This window comes from Eubalaena glacialis, chromosome 20 (genome assembly GCF_028564815.1).
Source record: "Eubalaena glacialis isolate mEubGla1 chromosome 20, mEubGla1.1.hap2.+ XY, whole genome shotgun sequence".
Classification (NCBI taxonomy): Eukaryota; Metazoa; Chordata; class Mammalia; order Artiodactyla; family Balaenidae; genus Eubalaena; species Eubalaena glacialis.
The window spans coordinates 6,173,205-6,191,927 of NC_083735.1; the positions used below are offsets into that span (position 1 = coordinate 6,173,205).

An 18,723-nucleotide genomic window follows, 5' to 3' on the forward strand; every position below is an offset into this window, starting at 1 on the left:
TGTTTTCAGACTGGTTTCTTTCACTTAGTCATATGCATTTAAGGTTCCTCCATGTCTTTCCATGGCTTAATAGCTCATTTCTTTTAGTGCTGAATAATATTCTATTGTCTGGATGTAGCACAGTTTATTTCTCCATTCAGCTACTGAAGGACATCTTAGTTGCTTCCAAGTCTTGGCAATTATGGATAAAGTGGCTATAACCAAGCAAATAATTTTTTAAAGAAAGCTTCTGATCACTACTTGCGCTGAGATAGTTTTGGGCCATGATGTTGACAATGATGATGCTTGCATATTTTCAAGTAATTTACATAATAACGTAAGAATTTTTTCTGCAGCAAACTTTACACCGTATACTTTTCAGAGCCTACTGAGTTCAGTATTGTTAATGCTGTTCCATTTTGCATTCTTAGTGATAGTATATTCAGGTGTCCATTTGCTTTTTTTTTGACTTGGTATTTTCTCATATTAGAACTGTGGTTCTCAACCAGGGGCTGTTTCCCTACCCCACCCCCAGGGGACATTGAGAAACTTTGGTTACACAACTGGCTTCTATTGGGTAAAGGCCAGGGATGCCGTTAAACATACTGCAATGCATAGGGCATTCCCCATAAAAAAGGATTTTCTGGCTGAAAATTTCCACAGTGCTGAATTTGGGAAGTCTTGATTTTGAAATTTGGTTCACGTCCAGTCCCTCACTCATCCATGCATTTGGCTGTTTTGTTGACATTGGCAAATCATCCCAATTGTACTTTTTTTTTTCTCCTTCAGGTGTGGTACCCTGAAGAACCTAAAGATAAATAGCAAAGATGTTTTCACATCAAACGTACTCATGAGAGCTTTATTGATTCCAGTAGAGCAGTAGTTCCTCACACTGGACACCCACTAGAATCTCCTGTAGAAATATTGTAAATACAGATATAGTTGGCAAGGGCAAGGCCTGAGCATCTCTTTCTCAGATTTGCCAGATGATCCTAACGTGTGGCCACAGTTGGAAAGCACTATCAGAGGCTGTGCGCCCTCAGCACATGTCTATCCAGTGAGACTGCTTGATGACAGTATCTCTAAGCCTGGAGCTATTTCTGCCTTTGATGAAATCTAAAGCTGTTTCCTTTTTTTTTTACACTGTTTCCTTTTGCTGTTGAAGTGGGGACACGATTGAATTGATACTCTTTAAATCCATTCACAATGAGGAAATGTCATTGAAAACATATTATTGTGAAATGAGGGGGCTCTGAGTTAAGATTTAGCTAAGTACTTTTATATCCTGTGTCTCAAAACATTAATGAGAAAGGGACCTTATAGACAGTGACCTGAGTGGAACCCAACAGTATACGTTTGGTATATGTTTGCATAGATCCATTTTGTTCATTTCACTAAAGTTTGGGTCTGCCTCATGCCTGAATTTGTTCATTATATCATAACATTCCATTCGGTATGTGGCTTATTTTTTCAATGTTTACATAGTTCACAGACTCAGAGAGTCCTGGGAGTCAGGGTCAGCTGGCTCTTTTTCATCAGGGCTGCTAACTTCTAAGATGTTATTTTTACCCGGATTGGTGCACGTCTGCTAAAGTTGCCCAGAAAGTCTGTAGCTCAACCAAGTCTGATTTTCTTAGACATCAAGCCTAAGTTCATAGGAGTTCAGATGAAAAACGAATTACCTTTTACAAGTCATTCTCCAGTTAAATACACTGTCATCTCGATAGCTCCATAATCAAGGAGTAATCATCTATTTTAGCCTTCTTTCAAAGGTTATGAAAACCTTGTCTCCCGCAGTTCTATATTTCAACCTCCCTTCTAAATTTCTAACAATGGTTAGAATATCCAGGTTGAGATCAAAACAATAATTACATGTTTTTTTTTTAATTTTAAGCCACTAAGAAGTAATTCACAGCAATTTTGTTGAATTTAATACTAACCGTCAACAAATGTATTTTGAGTAAAAACAAAAACAAAACAAGAAATAGGATAACAAGAAGATGCTATTGTGAAAGTCATTTGCATGTTCTGATGAAACGGTACTCAAATAATGATGTGATAATGAGATTGCTGGATACTAATTATGAATCTGGCACCCACTCCCTATCATTTAATGGCGTTTTTTTTACCATCGAAGATCAACAAGTTAACTAATCTAAACCAAACCAAGGAAATTTTACTGAGATTTTTTTTCTTTGTGAATTAGGAGGAAATGGTCAGCATTTTACTCTAAGTGAGTGATATATTAAACAATGGCTGAAATAAGAAAAGCCACTAAGTCTACTTTATATGTCAGACTTCCACAAGACCCGTCCCTCCCTCCTTTCTTATAAACAGGGCCACAGCTGTTGAATTTAGACAGTAAAATTCCTTGCTGTTCAAGGCAATAAACACCAAATGCAACGTAAATACGTTAGTCTGTCCATACCTCACCTTTAGAAATGAAAAATAATTTTTTGCTCAATCAAGCAACTTCCTCTCTTGGGATTGCTTCCTAAGTAAGATTTACTGTGGACCATGTTTACTGTTAAGTGATTTCATATCTGAGCCCTGTGAGAGAGGTCTGCTAATTTCCAGTTTGTGAATGAGGAAGTGACTCTGAGCCTTCAGTGAGATGTGAGTGATCCAGTCCTCTGATGTCAAGTCCAGGGTTATTTTATTTCTTCCAATTTTTTTTTGTTTGTTTTCACTAAACTCCCCAAACAGATATTGCAGAGTTAAATTTCAGAAAGTGTTTCATCTGAATAGATGTTAATAAAGGCAAAAAATAAGATTTTCAAAATCAGAAGAATTTTTCAAATGCTCAGAGATTGTTCTAATAAGAGTAGCTTATTTAAGATACAGAGAACAGACTGATGATGGCCAGAGGCGGTGATCAAAATGGGTGAAGGGGGTCAAAAGGTACAAACTTCCAGTGACGAAATAAGTAAGTCCTGGGGATGTCATGTACAGCATGGTGCTTATAGTTAATAATGCAGTATTATATATTTGAAAGTTGCTAAAAGAGGAGATCTTAAAAATTCTCATCACACACACACAAAAATTCGTAACTATGTATGGTGACAGATGTTAACTAGACTTATTGTTGTGATCATTTCACAATATATACAAATATCAAATCATTATGTCATACACCTGAAACTAATATAATATTATGTATCAATTATACCTCATTTTTTTAAAAAAGTAGCTTATTTATTTATTTAATGCTCAGACAGCAGAATGCATATCTGTCACATTTCTAGTGCAAAGCTAGAAATAATTTATGATCATCATGAGATATTTTATTACATACAGAGAATTTTTACCTAGAATCACACTTGATCAATTTAAATAATTCGGCAGTCTTAGTAATTATCAGACTCTAAGCGAAACATAAAATAGGAAGATAGGCTTACATTTTTAGCATCTTTAATTTGGATACTTTAGTGACTATGAACTGCTGCTGCCTGAAATGTAACTGCTTGGTACTCCAATTCAAAAGTAAAGTCTGTTGTGTCTTAGAACAAAAGTTATGCACTAGTCGTCATGAAAACATTTTCTCACAGCCAAGATTTACTCTATAACGTTCAGCTTTACTACTGTGCCATAACATTATGGCAAATACGAGTCAGAACTGTGGTTTAAGAGTCATTCCTTTCATTGCCTTGTCAAGTAGCAGCAGCAAGATGTTTCAAAGGGCTCCACGCCACTTTGAGTCTAAACCTATTGAATTCTAAGTCCCATCCTGCAGTGAATAGCACCGTCAAAAGAAGCTTTTGAAAAATCCCCTGGGACAGAAAGAAAAACAAGATAGCGAGGACGAAGCCAAAAGCTCACTGATTACTCTCCCGTGGGTTCCGAGTTACTAGTTCCCTCCAGAGAGCTGGGTCTGGAGCGGCCATATCATGTTCATTGTTCCTGAGACTGTAAATTAGCCTGGAGAGCTACAATTGTGAATAATGAAGATGTTAATAAACAGGGCTTTTTCCTCCAAGGAGTTCCATTAACAAGATTTCTTCATTTTTGGGGTGGTTTCCAAACTTTCTAGAGTCTTTCTCCTTGAGTGGGAGCCCTCTTTGAATAACTTTCCCAGACTGAAGAAGTTCTCATTCTTTTTATTTTCTCCAAACGTGAAATGAAACCTAATTTCCTTATTCCGTAGAGTCCTATCATTCAGGCAAAATATATGTTTGATGGTAGTAGTTGTAATCAGTAATACTATCTAGAATAAAAACTAACTAATACTTTGTCTGGGCTTCTTATGTGCCAGATTCGATGCTGAATGCTTTTCCCGTATCATCTCATTCCAGCCTCTCTACAATCATGCAGTGATTGTAATTGTAGATTACAATTGTGATTGTAATTATAGATCAATTTAGCAGGTATTCTCTTGCAGAGGCAGACACAGAGACATACAGAGCAGCCTAGACTCATTCCAGCTCAGAAGTCTGTGCCTTTAATCAATGTGCTCTAAGGCCCCTGTTATTGCTAAATAAATGTGACATTTAGGCTGGGGACACTGTGAGTGGCATATCAATGCTTGGTCAGTCAATCAATCAGTCAATCAAAGGTAAAATTAATATGCATGAAAGAAGACTTAGATTTAAAGTTTACAGAAGTCATTAAAAAGTAGGAGTAGAAATACACACTAATATTATATGCTAAAATGACTTGTGAATCATCATATTTAGAATGTTAAAAACACAATTAAGTAGCTTAAATATTTATGATATAAAATCATGCCCATTTAGTTATAAAGTTATTGACAAGGTTCTAACTCACTGTGCAGAATCCCCTCTAAATTTACCAGTTAATGTTTTCTAAAGTTTAAAAAACGTGCGGTGAGATTTTTAAGATAAATACATGAATGAAACAGGCGTTACGATGCAGCTGGATGATCTCTTCCTTTGCACATCAGAACCTCAGTTTTCTGGCAGGTTTCTTCACGTGACCCATGATATTCACCATCTCTCAGCTTCCCAGGTTGCAGTGCCTACCTGGGTTGTAATAATTCAAATCTTTGATATCGAGCTATGTAAGTTAAGCATAAAATTCTTCTTTTCCAGTAGATTATGTGTTTTCTGTCTCGACTTTTTCTCTGTTGCAGTTTATTATGCTGACATACCTTTTCATGCTGGCCTGGCTGGGAGTCACGGCTTTCACCTCGCTGCCAGTTTACATGTACTTCAACCTGTGGACCATTTGCCGAAACACCACCTTAGTGGAGGGAGCGAATCTCTGCCTGGACCTTCGTCAGTTTGGTAGGTCAATCTCTGGCTGTAAAACAGAACCTCATATGGTTTCTCCCAAATAACTGCCTCTAAAATAGTGTAAATCACTTTGGAACCATCATTGCTTCTTCTACCAAAGAGATAGACGTATCAGAGTCTTCCCGTTTAAGTCATTCTTTTAAAACTGAAATAATTCGGAATTTCAGAGTGATTGGAAGTTGATCTCACAACATGAACCCGCAAACATATGTATGTGAACAGGCTGTCAGGTTGTGTTTCCTGGTGTTGGCAAGTTATAATTTTGATTTTCCTGTCCTGATTCCTGTGAACTTTTCCTACTCAATGTGATGTTTGCATAGTATTTTCATTCTCCCATGATAAACTATACAATTTGTGAAGTCTGCTATGAAGATCATCTAAGAAACATGTACTTCATTGTCTTCTGAAATAGGGCAAAAAAAAAAAAAAAAACCTTAGCATTTCATAATAAAATCAAAAAATGTTAAATAAATCGGTAGTCCTCTTTGGTTATTTTTATTTAGGGCTAAAACCTCACATAATAATAATACTTTTATATGTATATAGGGGCTTACAATGTGTAGACCCTATTCTGAATGGTTTGTATATGTTGACATGTTTTAATTCTTACAATAATTAAATATGGCAGACAGTGTTATCCTCTTTATAAATGACAAAATTGAGGAACCAGGAGATTAAATTACCTGCCCAAGGCGATACAGCTAGTAAGTGACAGAGCCAGGATTCACCCCCAACTAGCTTCAGTCTGTTCTTAGCTACAAGTTAACTGCCTCTCCTGTCAAAACAAGTACTGAACTATGAATGTGTAGAGTCTAATCTCACCTAACCTATTTGGAATTCTATCCCATCATTTGTAAAAACATGGGGGCTACAGAATTTATAAAAGATATGCAAATTCACAGGCTCAAAGGGACTTTTTTTCACAACACAGCTATTAAAATCTAAAGAACGTTCTAAATGTTTTTCTCTAACGGGGGTTTCCTCATACTTCAGGCAAGCGGGAAACATTTCAGTAGATGGTATGTGCAAGCCTGTGGCTCTAAGGTTATACTGTAGACAGATTGTAGGGTACGGATAGAACTAGTCTATCACCAGCTAGCCGTGTGTTCCAAAAGTGTGGCCTGCCCACCCTCTCGTCAGAAGGAGTCCCCAGCCCCCATTGTCTGGCCCAAATGAAAAGCAGGCTGACCTGCTCTGTGCATGAGGTTCTCGGCAAGAAGATGATGGAGGGAATGTGGACAGCTCTCCCACTGGGGAGGTTTTAACTTTGGAATCATGTCCCACGTAAACACAGGAAAAAGGAAACGTCGGCACCAGCTGCTGGATGGAGGTCACTGGAAAATAGCTGCTTGGAAAACCACGGCCCTGACTTCAGTAACCTCCACCCCACATACTACAATGTCTTCCTTTAATTCTGCTGATCTGAAAAATTAAGATTGGAAAAGATGTGACTAGTGTCACAGAGAGGGTTGCCAGGTAGATTACAGGACTCCCAGTTAAGTTTGAGTTTGAGATAAACAAGCAATATTTTTTTAGTCCAGTCTGTCTCAAATATTGTATGGGACATAATTCCAGTAAGTGTAAAGCATGACTATGATTAAAGCTGCTCTTTGAACCTTAGCACTGTTTACAACATAGTTACCAGGATTTATGCAAGTTTAGCTTTTATTTGTGACATGGAAGGGAAGGCACTTTTCAGATGTCATGCAACCTTTTACATCAGCCTTAAAGGCTTTCTGTTTGCTCTTAACACAGAATCTACTGCCTGGATAGCATTTATTTACCTTCCAGATAATAAGTCCTTAACAGGAATCCTGAATGTTCGTATACAATCAAGTTATAAACAAGGGGCATCAGAATAGAAAAGAACGTTCACTCCCCAAAATGTGGATTATGATGGGTACAGACAGACAACAGAATGTCCTGATAGATTGTACGTGGGGTTGAGAGAAAAAGAAGATTCAAGAAAGAATTCATTTTTTGATTGAGCAACTGGGAAGATGGATTAGCTATGAAATGAGACGGGAAAGCCAACCAGAAGAGCTTGCTCAGGAGTGGAGCAGGTGAGGGAGAAGATCAGAAGTTCAGTTTTGACAATGTTAATTTTTAGATGCTTATTAGAAATCTCAGCAGAGTTGTCAAGTGGGAAATTGGATATATGGGTCTCAATTTCAGGAGAGTGGTATGGGCCTGGCTGTATGGATTTAGGAGTCTTGATAATGTTTAAAGTCAAAAGCTCTGAGACAGGATGAGATCAGCAAAGGAGACAGATGACTGAGGACTGAACGCTGGGAAGCACCAATGAAAGGGGTCCTAGCAGAGAGGAGGAACCACCAGACAGAGATGTTGAGAGGGAGAAGCCGGTGAGAGCAGAAAGGCAAAAGCAAGAGACTGTAGATTTTGGAACCCAAATGAAGAGACCATGAAGGATGCAGAAGTCATCAACTGCCTCCAATTCTGCTGACTGGCAAGTAGAAGGAGAACTGAGAATTCATCTTCCGCTTTAACGATGTGGAGGGTATGGGTGACCTCTATAAGAAAAATTTCCATAGAGGATTGGGGTGAATTTGACTAGGAAGGGTTTAAGTGGAAATGGAAAGAAAGAAATTGTAGACTGAGCAGAGGCAACACTTCCTGGAAGTTTTGCTTTGAACGTGAATAAAGAAATGGGTGAGGAAATGTATGCACAGCCAAGGTATTCCACGGGAATGAATGAAATCTGTAATAGATCAACATGAAGAAAGATGGCCTTTCCTGGGAAGCTTTCTCACTAATGATGGTTCATTAGTCATGTCTTCTGGAGGTTCTTTTTTACCCCCTCTTAGAGGTGTCTTGGCAAAAAGGGAAGGTCGCGGAGAAGGATCTCTGCATTCGATGTACTGCAAGTAGATTTTTTTAACTGAAATAATTGCCCAAACTCTTGGCAAAGCAGGATGGTAGCAGCTCCACAGAGATGGACAGTTGATGGTGCGCCTCAAAGCTAAGAAGGTGTGAATATACGCGCATATTAAAACTCAATAATATGTGCATATATTATTATGCAGCAAGTGCTAAACGCTTAGGTATTAGTTTGCCCAGAACTTGTGAATTTTTCTGCTCATGTATGTATGTGTTTAACACTTCAGGAGTTCTCAAAACAAAATCAAAGACCCATTTTAGGATGAACTTGATCACTTCTCTAACATGAGGACTGTGGCAGTGTATGTGCTTGTTAAAAATGCAACACTCCTGGCAAACAGTCACAGATTCTGATTTAACAGTCCTGTGGTGGAGTCCAGAGATAGATATTTGTGATAGTTCCCCAGGAGATTCTGATGCAGTCGGTCCATAAACCAACTGGAGCAAGGGTAAATAGGAGTGAAATTGCAGCTTTTTATTTCCCCTTACTAATAGCACTGTTTTCAGAATTAGTAGAGAAAAATTGCTCCTTTGGGCAATATGCTTTTATAGACTAACAGAGGCTTTGTACCAGCAGAATACTTTTAGATCCTGACTTCATTGTAGTCTGTGGCATAGTTATCAAAATAATTCTGATGCCTACACCATGACATTAATGGACCAAACCAGTGAAGTAGCTACAATTGAGTATGAAGATTCTGGTGGCTAGATTCCATTGAATTCAGATTGAAAATGTTTTAAATTGCTTGAGGCCTAAATAGTCTTGATCTTTCATTCAGTTTTTTCATAATTATTGTCAAGCAATGAAAGCTGAGGAACAATTTTTGTTACAATATAACATAAAATGAAACTCGCTTAGGTTTTATCAGCTCAAGTTTCTTTTTCTCTCTCTGGGATCTTGCAGACATTTATAATGTTAAACTGTAATTTTCTCCATGTTGCAGGGATTGTGACAATTGGAGAGGAAAAGAAAATTTGCACTGTCTCTGAGAATTTCCTGAGGATGTGTGAATCCACTGAGGTGAGTGGTTTTACAGCCTTTAATTTTGTCAGAATTTGAGCTTCCTTTCGTTATTTGAGGAATATATAATTAAATCGACATCGGATTTCCCCCTTTTTCTTTCAGAGGCAAGGTCACATACAGTGATGTTGTGCAGGGGGACTAGAAAATAAATATGAGATACTCTGCATATTTCGATAAAAATTATAAGTTTTTTTCTAGGAACTGTCATTTTAATGAAAGTTGAAAAATCATAAAGTTATATTTTAAAGGATATAGCCTTCTGTGGTTCTACTGTTACTGGAAACCATCATTATTAATCATGATTTCATCTTTAAAATGAAATTATATTAAAATGGTGCAGTTGCAAAGATTTAAATAACTTGCAGGAGAAAAGATATTGTAATAATGTTTTTGGTTAGGTGATTTGTCACGGGTGCACTTCTGTTAAAGGTGGACAGAGTTCTTATTCGTAAGGCAGCAGGCATCCTTATCTCTCTTTTGTTGTAACCCTGATGTTCATTCTGTTTCTCTGTGGCTTACTTTGCAGCTGAACATGACCTTCCACTTGTTCATCGTGGCCCTTGCCGGAGCTGGGGCTGCAGTCATCGCTATGGTAAGACCTCAAGCTCTGAGGCTTGGTTTTGCACTTTGCCTGTAGAGACGATAATTTACCTCTGATGTCTGAAGTCTATACAAATCGTATGTATTTTAACATCAGTAAAAAAAAAAGGTGGAGGAGAATGGGCAAATAAATAAGTGAAAAACAAGGCTTAACCTAAAGAAAGATTATCATTACAATAGAGCTAATATTTGATAATCAGTTGAAGAATTCAGACATTCCATAATATTGGTAACACTAACCAAAATAAGTAGCATTTTAGATATGAGACTACTATTAACATAAAAAATAATTTCTTTAGCATGTAAGTATGTATCAGTGGGATAGTCAAGTAATTTAATCAATTCCTTGACTTATATTATCCTTTTTTCCTCCTTAAATCAGAACATACAAAAGCCACACTGAGTCACTTAGGAAAAAGGGATTAATTTATTTTTCTCCACATAAACCTCGGTAGTCTCATGTCGTGTCTTCTGTATCTAACTTTCTTCAGAAATATTAAGAACAAGTCCTGAAAGTCAGGCTTTTACTGAGTTTTGAGGACCTACAATGTGCCAGACACACTGTCCCTTCTTTGTAACTCACCGTGAATTCCAGTTTGTTCAAGGGAATGTCAAATGGCAACAATGAACAAGTACTCTGCACATCAGTCAGAGCTTTTGCAGCCCAGGTCCTCAGTCCTTGTGTCCTAGAATATAAGTAGCATAGAACTCTAGAAGGTGCCCAGTAAACTCACCCATGGTATAGCCAGTTCAATACGCAAAAATGATGAGTTAATTCTTATTCATTTTCTTATTGGTATACATCTCTTTCCTGTATCATTGTGTCAAAATTGTTTTGTTAATTTCTTTCTGCTGTCCATTGACTGCCTTAACATACCACAGTAGTCACCATTTAGAATTGACCTTGCATTCTTTATGTCCATCCCTACTTTTCTAGAATCAGCCTACCTCCTGTTTTGACTAATCAAAACTTTAACATTCTTCAAAAATAGAACTACCATGTGACCCTGCAACTCTACTCCTGGGTATATATCCAGAAAAAAAAACAACACTAGTTCAAAAAGATACATACACCCCAGTGTTCATAGAAGCCTTATTTACAATTGCCAAGACATGGAAGAAACCTAAGGGTCCATCAACAGATGAGTGGTTAAAGAAGATGTGGTACATATATATACAATGGAATACTACTCAGCCATGAAAAAGAAGGAAATCTTGCCGTTTGCAACAACAAGGATGGACCTGAAGGGCATTATGCTAAGTGAAATAAGTCAGTCAAAGAAAGACAACCACTGTATGATATCACTTACATGTGGAATCTAAAATGTAAAACAAACTAGTGAATATAGCAAAAAAGAAACAGACTCACAGATATAGAAAACAAACTAGCAGTTACCAGTGGGGAGAGGGAAGGGAGGAGGGGAAACATAGGGATAGGGGATTAAGAGGTACAAACTATTATGTATAAAATAAGCTACAAGGATATATTGTACAACACAGGGAATATAGCCAATATTTTATAATAACTATAAATGGAATAAAACCTTTAACAATTGTGAATCACTATACTGTATACCTGTAACTTATAGAATATCAACTATACTTCCATAAATTTTAGTGTTCTATTTTACTAAATTATGGATAAAAATAATGCCTACCCTTTAAAACTCAGAGAAAGTATACACCTGACAACTTAGTTTCTTTTTCCTATTCATCCATCAAAATTCACCATTTCGAAAACTACTTTTTCTCTCTCATAGACTACGAGGGAGGGAAAGAAAGAAAAATAAGTGATCTCATTGGTCAGTCTATTCAGGTAAAATCAGGAGCTTCATTACTTGAGTAAGTTTATTACTCAGGAAAAATCAGGAGATTGCTTTTTGAACAGGGCACTATTCTAGCTATTACAAACGTATAAAATATTCATGATTCATATGACAGTGCTTGCTTTCTTGTAGTTGGCAACATAAAATTCATTGTGCAAAAGTCATTGTATGGAAAATTAACTTGTTAATTAAATCCACAGGTTTATTTTGGGGTTTCCATGAGCCCTCTTTCTGTTGCACTGTGGGCAGTATATCATCTCATTAATTCAAGTTCACTGGACTCCACTGTATGTGAGACTGTTTCCCATAGTGCATTAGAAAACATAAATACATAAACATGAAATGTATAGTCTGGGTTTGAGTAAATGAGGACAAAAGGACAGGAAACATCACATAAAGATTAAAAATATTGGATTAAGACCCTTGGTTACTTCAGAGTTGAAAGAGAAGAAAGATACTGAAAAAAGGGAGCTGAGAAGACAGGGTCATAGTTGGAGGATTGAGGAAGGAATATATTGTATTTATATTCTTTGTGTTACAACAGAAATCTTCATTCCATTTTGTTGATGAACATATTCTATATAAGTATATAATATGAATATTTCTTTCCTGATAGCAAGGTGTAATGAAGACACAGGACAGACTTCCAGTATAAATTATCTTTGTCTTTGATTAGGTCCACTACCTTATGGTTCTGTCTGCCAACTGGGCTTATGTGAAAGATGCCTGCCGGATGCAGAAGTATGAAGACATCAAGTCGAAGGAGGAGCAGGAGCTTCATGATATCCACTCTACTCGCTCCAAAGAGCGGCTCAATGCGTACACATAAACCACACCTTCCCGTCCTTTCTACCATTCAAATGCATTGGTGATTATCTAAGGGCCATCCAACCATCCAACCTTTTGAAAAAGAAAATGAAAGTGCTTCTCATCAATGATATGGAGGGTGACTTATGAATCACCTGAATACAATTCTTTGTTGTTTAGCACTTAATTTCCTAATTTGTTAAATAGGTGTAATCAGATCTCTCCTACAAGCTCCTATCCAGCCTTTTTTTTTCTTTTTTAAATTTCTCAAACTCATTTAATAATTCTGCAAGATCAAAGAGACTAACATTGTCAAATGCAGAGATTTCTTTGATTTTTAACCACTTCCATGTGTTCTACATTATACCTTTTGCATTATTTCTTATGTTTTGAAAAGAAAAATAGGTTTTTATACTTTGTAGTTTTGATTTCGGTAACTAGTTTAACTACAGGTAACCTTCCAAGGGACCATTGTACATTATGAACAATAGACAGAGATCATATCATGATGACCCGAAACATGAAAATCTTGTCTGAAGATCAGTGGCCACATTGCTATAGGCCCTGGTTAATGTTTTCATCAACCTAAGGTGCAATTTCTAAATTTGTAAGAGTAGGTTTAAAAAAAAAGTGCTTCTTATCTTTGTTAACATTGTATTTTTTCTTGATGTACTTAAAAGGCATTACTCTCTGATTACTCGTGTTTCTGTTGTGAGCACGTAGAAACAACGATGCTTATGCATGGCTACTTACCTTTTTAAGATTGTGACACCAGGCTTACCTTCTAAAGTTTAGTATAGAGACTATTTTAACGGAAATAACTACTGTGGACTATTGGCAAATGACCTCTTTGTGATTTAAGCAGTGGCTGGATTGGAACTTTTAATATGTTAATGTGGGACATTAATTACCTTTATGAAGGTGATGTATTAAAAATAAGCACACTAACCCCTCTGAAGTTGTTTTACCTACTTTAAAAAATTTTAATGGATTGCACCTCTGTAAACTATCCCTCAAATTGTGTATGATATGTTTGAAAAGGTTTCCATTAATATAATAACTTTGCTTGCAGCCTTCCAATCTGTGTCGGTTTACCTGTAGTGTTTTTTAAAGTGTGGTCAGAGGCCACTATACAATGTATCCTTTCGAAGCGTAGTGATATATTTGTGTTTTTATTTCCAGTAAGTCATTTTAACCAAATGTTCATTCGTCTTCATTTATAAGACGTACCTATATCAAAAGAATAAAAAAAAAGCAATCAGTATTATTGGACCAAATTTGGTGTTTGTTTTAACCTTAACTCTTCTTTCGGTTATTTCTAATGCTACAAGAATGCTGTAAAGTGTCTTTTAAAATGATATAGCCTGACGAGACTTTTCTGTCAGTGTAAAAACTAGGTAGTATTGTGCACTGATTTGACCATTGTGAAATCTTTTCTCAGTGTAAGTGCATTTCTAATAAAATTTATTGAGTGAAACAATCTTTGTACAATGACTAGTCATGCATCATCCATAATTTTACAAGTTCTTGTAGTAGGTAGAGGGGTATTACTAGGTTATCTGTGGCATGATTATGCATTCTGTAGTATTATTTAATTAATTTGGGGTTTTGCTTCTTTTTTTTTACACTTAGATTATCTTACTGGTTCAACATTTTTCTGATACATGCAGTATTACAGATATTCAGCAAAAGTATTAATGGGCTTCTTTAAATTCTATATTGTAGTGTTTTGGTTCTGTGTCTTAATAGTTTGTGATGATTTTTAAAACTGTCTTTTAAACTTATGTAATGATGTTGATGATTTTGCCTTTTTTTTTTTCTGGTATTAGAGTTTGTATTTTCACAAAGAGTGCTTTGTAGCAGGCATTACAATTAATCTGTTTTGTACATAAATGTGCCAACAGCTTGATGGTGGCGTTTTTGAAATGTAGAACAAAGTGCTTGCAAAATGTAATAAATACACTTGTGTACCTTGTGTACTTATTATTAGTTTCTGCAGTGTTTCTTTTTTGTTTTTTTCTTTCTTGTTTTGTTTATTCCTCTCTCTTATGTGTGTGCATTCTTTCCAATGCAATAGATGCTATTTCTTTAGGATGCTTATTGCCTCGGTTGAGCTGACCTGATACTTCAAAATGCAATGAAAATTCTGTGCATGAACCATACCATGGGAATGCTGAGTGGGGAGAGGGTGGAATGGAGACTGTGGAGGTCATTTCATTTAGCAAATGATAATGATTCCCAGTTTATGCTATTTCCTTGCCTAATGTTTATTGTTTTGTGTTTTCTTTAGTGCTTCATAAACTAACAGAGAAACTAAAAAGACTAATGCAATTTAGAAAGAAAAATGATTCTTGGTTGGCTTCATAATTTCAAGGTGAGAGCAATGAAATGAAAAAAAAATTTTTTTCCAGACTTTTTGTTTGTTTTGGATGTAATTCCTTCTGGCCAGACCAGAAGTAATGGCAATTTTAAAATAATAAAATAATTATCTAAAAAATCTTAATTTTTATAAGGCCTAAGGAATTATATTAGTCTTCAATTATTTTTGTATTATTATAAATGACAACTTGGAAATTTCATAGACTTAGGTTACTGATATCTACAATAATTATATGTAGATCTGAGGAAAATGTCTTATGTTTTAAAAAGTCACGTTGAAGACAACACAAAAATTACCCCTAGCCAAATCTTATGAAATGATAATTCGTATTCCTTCCAGTGTTTATGAAATTCTTAGCATAGCAACAAGATAATAAAGAACTATATGTTAAAGAATATCAACATGAACAAAAATTTCAGAATATGTGCTTTTCAAAAACTGATGATCATAATTATAATCTTTGACAACTTAAAAGTCCATTTCTCTTTGTAAAAATACACATTTATCTTTAAAGTGAGTAATTTCCTTTTGGGAACTCTTTTCCCCCTAGCTTTCTTGGGATATAATTGACATATAATCCTTTTGAGAATGGTAAAGCTAATGTTGAAGCTAAGGAAATTACTCATTTTGAGAATAAATGTGTCTTGGCCAGCTGCGACTTGCGGTTAGTCAGTTTACTTCTTCATGTTAAAACTTAGGTATTAACAGATTCTGATTTAGTCACTCAAAGATCAAGTAAACTTGACTTTTTGTTTTATTTGTTTTATTTTTGCCTTTTAGACAAAACAGAAACAATCATTTTAAAGTATATTTCATTTAAGTTACCTGATAGCTGAGATATGCTGAACATGATAAAATTTGAATTAAACTATCATACCTTGAAGAAACATTCTATTGCGTTTTCTGCAAGGTTTTTAGATGACAGATCATATGAAGTCAGTGGAAGCAAGTCTGTATAAAATGCTGCTAGCTCAAATGTAAACATCTTTCACCTAGCTTAAATAAGCCGGGGACCTTGAGTTTCTTCTCTCAAAAGTGAATTTTGCCTGTTTGATCATTTTAGGTTCTTTTGCTCTTTTCCATAAAAATCCATCATGCTTGGAAACTGAAAAGAACTTAGAAAATGAAATAAGTTCTATTATTTAATTCATTAATAAGTGAATTAAATAAATAAATAAAATAATAAATGAAATAATATTAAAATGAAATAGAAATTTTCTTGACTATTTCTAAGCTGCGGAAACTCTTATAAGTGGAAAAACCAAACAAAATAAAACAGATAAACAAACAATGCAGGAATGAAAAATAGGAAAGAGAAGAGATCCAAGTAATTCTGCTATTATTCTTTCAATAAGAAGGAGAAAGAAAAGAGCATGTTATTGGAAGATATATATTGCATGGGGGGATCATTTTAAAAAGAAAGTCACAAATACAAAAATCAAAAATTAGACCAAGAAATTAACAGCCTACAAAATGAGAAAAAAAAAAAAAACTGTAAAAAACAGTTGAGACCACAGGTGTTATTTTCTTCAGCATTTTTTGCCGTCTACTCAAGGCACTTGAGCAAACACTCATCCCCCAGGCTGTGCAGAATAGAACACTCTGAACCATATCATGTAGATTGAAAAGGAGCAATAATCAGAGGAACGCACTGAAAGACAGAGCAGAGGTGCTGCTGTGTGTTATTTAGGATACTGATTAAGTGTATGTAAACACCAGATTTGTTTTATTAATTTTTTTGGTATGTCCAGAAGGTACTGATACTTTTTTCTTAAAAAGGTTTACACAAGTTGTTTAAATATTAATATTCCCCTTTTGACTGATTTCATGTGTTAGTGGACATGGCAGTGACGTTTCATCCGTATGATCCAACAAAAATACATGTGACATAACTTTGTGCTTTCTAATAAATGAGCATTTGGAATGAGCGTATTTCTCATTTTTTGGATCTCTTTTTATTTTTTATCTCTGGCATCAATTAATCTCTGTATGAAATCTATTAATCTGCCCTTGAAATCTTATATAGCATATATATAGTGTAATCTAGTTGCGATATTGAGAAAGATATGATGCCAACCTAGCCCTTCAATATATAAAGGGAGAGGATTTCCAGAAACGAGAAGTGGATTTTAAGGATATTGACGTCATTTAAAGGAAAACTTGAATAGCTCAGCAGATTAACACAAGCTGGAAGTACCACCTCCTTCTCAGCTTGCCATTCACCTCCACCCTGAATGAACCAGCAGTACAAGACCAAGTTCTCCAGCCTTTGAGGTTATAAACTACATTTGCTTTTCTCTGTGTATGCAATGTTCACAATGATTATTGTGTTCATCATCTTTCTTACTACTTTATTTCTGAGCATGGGATCAGGTCTTAGAAAATACAACATCCAGAATGAGAATTGAGTGTTCTTGACATGTGAGTGAAGCTTACAAGATAATAATTTTCCTGAATGACACCTTCATGGTTTTAACATAATTGTACTTTCCAAGCCTCCTAGATTGTACCTAGTAAGAAGTACACATAGTAGATTAGAGATAACAATGTAATCAATGCAAATGATATAAAAATCACATTTTGAACATATAGTGATGTGTTCATATGTCAACACAATTAATTTTAAGATTTTTCCCCGATTTCTTAATTTTCACTACCTAATATTCAAGAATCATCAAGTACCTTGAGAAAGAGAGATAAAAACCCTGACTGCTATCAACTGGGAGGTAGCTGATCTGGGTCTTAGGGATTTTCTCTAGATGAACATACACAATTTCAAAGAACAGCAAATCAAAAACAATCAATGACCATGAAGGAGCAAGACAAAACAAAGACCGTTCCAGAATTATTTGGGCACAAGACAAAACAAAAACTGTCCAAACAAACCTCACAAAAAGTCTACTTCTCCCTCTCATTGCTAATGTAAATGACTGCTGCTTCTTTACCACCTGACCTCTAAGGTCACCATGTTCTTCCTGCCTTTTAGATAAAAATTATTAAGATGTTCAATCATAGAATTGTCCTCACTTTCTGACAGCCTCCAATCCAGAGGACGCATCTTTGAACACTGCACTGAATCTCCCAAATGAAATGCAAATCCTACTACAAGCCTGTTGTCGCTGTGTCGTTCTCTATTGCTGCCTAACAAATTATCCCAAATGTAGTGGCTTGAAGCAACATTTATTGTGTTTCTGTGGGTCAGTAATCCAGGCACGGTTTGTGTAGCTTATCTAGATTATCTGGTTCTGGATCCTCTTAGAACACCACACTCATCTCAAGCCTCACCTGGGATGGAGCTCCTTCGTAGCTTTCTCTCTCTCTCACTCACAGCGTTGTTGTCAGGATTCAGTTCTTTATGGGCTGTGCTCTGACACCTCACTTCCTTCTAAAGCTACTGAGGGAACTTCCTGAGGTGATGGAAGTATCCCAGATCTTTACTGGGGTGGGGGTTATTTGGGTTTGTCCAAAGTAATGAACCTATACACTGAAATCTATGAACTTCATTTCACGTACAGGATACATGATGATTTCCTTCCATTAAAAATCAAATTAAGCCGAATGAAAGGTAAGAAGGAAAATGCAGACCTTTGAGGACATCTCTCCAGGTTCATATCTTGTTTCTGCCCTTGTGATCTTGGAAAAGGTATTCATCTCTTTTTGTCTCAGTGTCCATATCTGTGAAACTGAAATCAGAATAAATTGTACCTACTTCAGAAAGTTTTGCAAAATAATTTGTGCGAAGTAGCTGATAGATGATGAGATCATTATATTACTCTGTCTTAAACAGTTAATTATGTCACTATAATCATTGGATTTGGGGGTTGAAAAGGACTATAGAGGTCATTTTTTAATTTCTCATTTATAAATAAACTGAGAGACATTAAGTGAATTGCCCAAGAATATACAATAATTTATTAAACAACCTTGTGTTATATCTCAGGTTTTCTGTCGTTATGA

The 18,723-nt window shown here is 35.8% G+C and overlaps 1 protein-coding gene across 1 annotated transcript in view; it reads left to right on the top strand.

Moving 5' to 3' along the window:
• The window catches only part of GPM6A (glycoprotein M6A), a 257,123-nt gene extending 242,797 nt beyond the window's left edge, over nt 1-14,326 (top strand). Inside the window, exons 4-7 of the mRNA XM_061177186.1 lie at nt 5,069-5,222; nt 9,074-9,150; nt 9,680-9,745; nt 12,256-14,326. Coding sequence (XP_061033169.1) covers nt 5,069-5,222; nt 9,074-9,150; nt 9,680-9,745; nt 12,256-12,408 — 450 coding nt within the window. The 3' untranslated portion in view covers nt 12,409-14,326. The remainder of the gene's footprint in view (nt 1-5,068; nt 5,223-9,073; nt 9,151-9,679; nt 9,746-12,255) is intronic.
• The last annotated feature ends 4,397 nt before the right edge of the window (nt 14,327-18,723 follow it).